The following is a 4,134-nucleotide window of genomic DNA, read 5'->3' as shown; positions in this document are numbered from 1 at the left end:
ATGTTGACTTTATTATATGAGGTATAATGTATAGTAAATAGGGATAAAATTGAAAAGTTATTAAATTTTAAATGAGAGTTAATAAAATTTAAAGTTTTTCTTGAATTATGTAAAATATGTTAGAAATGAGTTATAAATAGAACAAGAGGAGCAGAGAATAAATAGGTTGAATGTTAATTTTGAAATAATGCAAGCGATTTTTATTTTTAATAGCACTTTTGCTTTATAAGTTTCATAGTACTACATCCGATTATAATTATAAGATTTTATTTGTAATCTATAAATAAGATTTTATAAACAGGAATGAAAGTAGTATTAACTATTAAGTGTCAACCGAATGGCCACTAAGTGTCAATCGGATATTGCATCATATATTAATATTAACACCCGAATATTATATTCTTTTTTTTTTTTTCCATCGCTGGTCGTCGCAGCCGCTTTCTCCCGGAAGGCCATTAGATGCTGAACATGGAGAAGGCGAAGGAATTGCTGCAAGCCACCCCTGAAGAATCGCAATCTCTGTCGCAACACCTTCCTCCTCTCACATCTGACACAAAATTCTGTTTCTACGAGCATTTTATCCTCAGAGGCATCCAAGTGGATCGAGTCGAACCCGGTCTCGTCGTTTGTACCTTCAAAGTCCCTCCTCGCTTCACCGTAACATGCCTCATCCTTCAATTGTTCCTTTATAGATTTCATATTTTTTATTTTTTTTAATACTATTCTAGTAATAGTGCATTTTTCGCATTCATCATTTCTGCTGATTTACTAGGTGGAAAATTATCTTTCGTTTGGTTGTTAAACTGAGTTAACTGGTTTTAGTTCTCATTAGGAGTGTTTGGGTTTGAATTCTTGTTCATCAGTGATTAATTGCTACTGTGCATGCTATAAGTCGTGTTTCTCTGTGCAATTTTGTTTGTTATTATTGATCCTCGGTAGGTAAAGTGGCTCATAAAATGTGGAAATCATTCAGAATAATCTTCTAATCCTTAATGGGGCAGAAGTTTACTGCTTTTGTGACTTTTATCTTATTTTATTTTATTTTTTGGTTCCCTGAAATTATTTTATGAAGCTCTTTGATAATGTGAAACATATTGGGTTTCCATCTGCAGGACAGAACTGGGAAGTTGGCTAAGGGTGCAGTAGCCAACCTTGTGGATGAAGTTGGAGGTGCCGTAGCTCATTCGGAAAGTCACCCCATGAATGTTTCAGTTGACATGTCCATTTCTTACCTTTCAACTGCCCATGTTAATGTAATTTTCTAGAAACTTACTTTTGATATATGTGCCTTTCAATCTGATGCCAGGTTTTCCTCTCTTTCTTTTATACAGTAGTTATGTCGTGCTAGCGAAACTGAATATGAGTAGAGTATTCAAGAGGAGGAAGAGTGAGAAGTTTAAATGTATCAGATCATGCAAAACTTCTAGATACATGACAATTTTTCACCCCGGCTTCACTCAATGAGGAGAAAGGTCTAGCAAACGAGCACTAATTTAATTATGATAAAATCCTGATTCAAAATAAATTAAAGAAAGTCTTGTATAAAATAAACCGTAAACTCTCTTTAAGTTTTCAATTTTCCATCAAGTGGTGTTTGGATTCACATCTCATTTTTGCACCCATGATGTTGTTTCTATCACTCCCAGGACACTGTGTATTTGCTTATATAAATGTAGAAAAACCACGTTGTTTTTAGATTGTTCAAGTGATCTGCTTGACGGCTTTGACATGGTTAAGGTACTGTTAACTTGTTTTACCTTTCCTGTAAATATTTGCTATTAAATCTTTCTTCGCAAATTTCTGTCGGTGTGGGATTTGTGCATCACTACCAGTTCTTGCTGTAATTGTTTACTTTATCTAAGTCTTGGTTCTTTACACCGGCTCTGTTCTGAAGTTTCAAGCTCTCATTTCTAGTCATTCCTTGTGCTAAGAGCACCAATAGTTATTTTATTGATATGAATCTTATATTTTGAGGGTGCCAGATAAAGTTCAGCGTGTTTTAATGCAGTGAATTGTGAGCACCAGCAATTATTTTGTTGATATATGAATCTTCATGTTGAGCGTGCCAGATATGGTTTAGCGTGTTTTAATGTGGTGAATTGTATCCTTGCATTAACTGGTGCAGGATGAACTAGAGATTACTTCTAGGCTCTTGGGACGGAAAGGAGGTTATTCTGGAACAATAGTTCACCTCAGAAACAAAGCAACTGGAGAATTAATAGCAGAAGGTCGCCATTCACTATTCGGGAGACATGCAAGCAAAATGTAGTTCTTTCATGGTGTATGTGTATGAATATATGCAAACATAAAGGTGTGGTTTCAGGAAATGGATCTGGTAAATGACTAAATGTATGTCTATGTACTTGTTTCTTGGGTTATGTTCTCAAAGGACATAGAGAGGGCTTTTGTGCACCGAATTTTAAAAAAAATAGAAATTTTCTCCTCTTGAATTATGGGTTTCTTCAGTTACTTTGGGCACAAGCATATAATTAAATTATTGCGAACCTGCTTTATAGGGAGTTTGAGGTGAGCCCTAATATAAATTCTTTCAGATTTTGTGTGTATATATTATAGATTGTGTCATTGTTGACAGTACAAATATGGAAATCCCAATTTGGCAAAGCTTACATTAATAGAATGCAGTTTCTATTAGATGCGTGCTAACTCTGCAGTAAGCAACTCTTTCAAAGTTACGGTTTCATGAGAGAATGCAGAGACATGAAAGAAGGATCTGCTTGCTAGTTTCTCTTTTTACACTTACTTTTCAAATATACATACACAACTGTTTTTTATGATTGCAGAGAATTTGAATTATAGCTCAAGAGTACTCTACAACATTACAGGTCAAGTTGCTTATAAATTTACTTCAAAGGTCTTGATCAACATAATGCAGGGTTATGGATTGAATCAAGACATACTGAAAATTTCAGTATGCACAGAGTTGCAAACACAGGATCTAGCATATTTATATCCAGGAGAATTCTCAACTACATATCCACCAACCTAATTATAGATATTTTTAAAATCTCATACAGTTTAGTACTGGACATAACACGTTAGTAAACTTTTGACATGTCTGAAGTATTCACTTTGAGGATTCATTGGACATTTCAGCAAGCACTGCGTTGTATTCTTCTCTGAGACTGTTATATTGGCTGCTTAAGGTATTGAAAGTTTCCATTTTCTCCTCTGGAACGTCTTTCTTTATCTTCTCCAAACGCTGCTTTGTGGATTCAATTTGCCTCTTGAGCTCTTGCTTTTTCTGAACTTTCTCTTCATGCTCTTTCTGTAATGCCTCCAACTCTGATTCCTTAACTTCTGGATTAAATATCCCATTAAATTATACATGTATATTAACAGAAATGAGATAATGGTAAGAATATTAATGTCAGCATCACCAATAATCAATTTATTCCTTTCAAATCTTAACTCCCAGTTTTGAATGTCAACTATGATGGTACATGATCACTATAGTCCAATGTAAGGACTACGTAATTAATTTGAGTATATTAAGAGAGATAGATAAACAAGTTAATTATAACAAATCTAACCTAATCTCCTACTTTTGTGTGATATTACTATAAATGACGTATATTAGTTTTGACATTAGAAAACAATAAAACAAATGAATTAAAATCTTACATTTAAGAACAAAACTAACTCTTAACTAACTCATACCCCTTTGAATTGGGGGAGTATTTCAAAGTAAAAAAAAAAAAAAACAAGTGATAAATGGCAATGAAATTACTTGAAAGGAACTCAACAATCATTCTAATAGTTATGTGACTATTTGTATTAAAACAAGATAAGAAAATTTGATTTTGGGTCAAATTACATGTTGACGAAGAACCCATCATCCCTAATATTATGACCCCCAAGAGTTGCATTATGCATTTTGAAAAATCCAAATATGGAAACAAAATAAATAAAATTGATCAGCATTGAAAATTAATCCCTACCTGTAATTTCTAACAGTGTGCTACCACTTTCCATGGCTTTTGTTACACCTGCACATTAGAACAATAGAAACATGACATGTATAATCAAAAGAAATCAAACCCATATAGTTTTTGCTACTATGAATTTCTTTTTTATACCAAGAGATTATGTCCTCAATTCATTACACAAGTTTGT

At 33.5% G+C, this 4,134-nt stretch overlaps 1 protein-coding gene across 1 annotated transcript; it reads left to right on the top strand.

The window, feature by feature from the left end:
• The first annotated feature begins 422 nt into the window (after positions 1–422).
• On the top strand, positions 423–2,527 carry LOC114743665 (acyl-coenzyme A thioesterase 13-like). The gene is made up of 3 exons (XM_028931885.1): positions 423–657; positions 1,113–1,253; positions 2,126–2,527. The coding sequence occupies exons 1-3, from the start codon at positions 460–462 to the stop codon at positions 2,267–2,269; spliced, it is 483 nt and encodes a 160-aa protein (XP_028787718.1). The 5' UTR covers positions 423–459; the 3' UTR covers positions 2,270–2,527.
• The last annotated feature ends 1,607 nt before the right edge of the window (positions 2,528–4,134 follow it).

Source organism: Neltuma alba, unplaced genomic scaffold (genome assembly GCF_004799145.2).
Source record: "Neltuma alba isolate B1F8T4 unplaced genomic scaffold, ASM479914v2 tig00000650_pilon, whole genome shotgun sequence".
NCBI classification, from domain to species: domain Eukaryota; kingdom Viridiplantae; phylum Streptophyta; class Magnoliopsida; order Fabales; family Fabaceae; genus Neltuma; species Neltuma alba.
The sequence above is the reverse complement of the archived record's forward strand: the minus strand, read 5'-3'. Positions and strand labels throughout refer to the sequence as shown.

Excerpts from the sequence above, each read along its gene's own strand:
- LOC114743665 (XM_028931885.1), top strand. The coding sequence starts at position 460 with ATGCTGAACATGGAGAAGGCGAAGGAATTGCTGCAAGCCACCCCTGAA. Across the intron at positions 658-1,112 it reads AAGTCCCTCCTCGCTTCACC|GACAGAACTGGGAAGTTGGC; the intron begins GTAACATGCCTC and ends TTCCATCTGCAG. Across the intron at positions 1,254-2,125 it reads TTTCAACTGCCCATGTTAAT|GATGAACTAGAGATTACTTC; the intron begins GTAATTTTCTAG and ends TAACTGGTGCAG.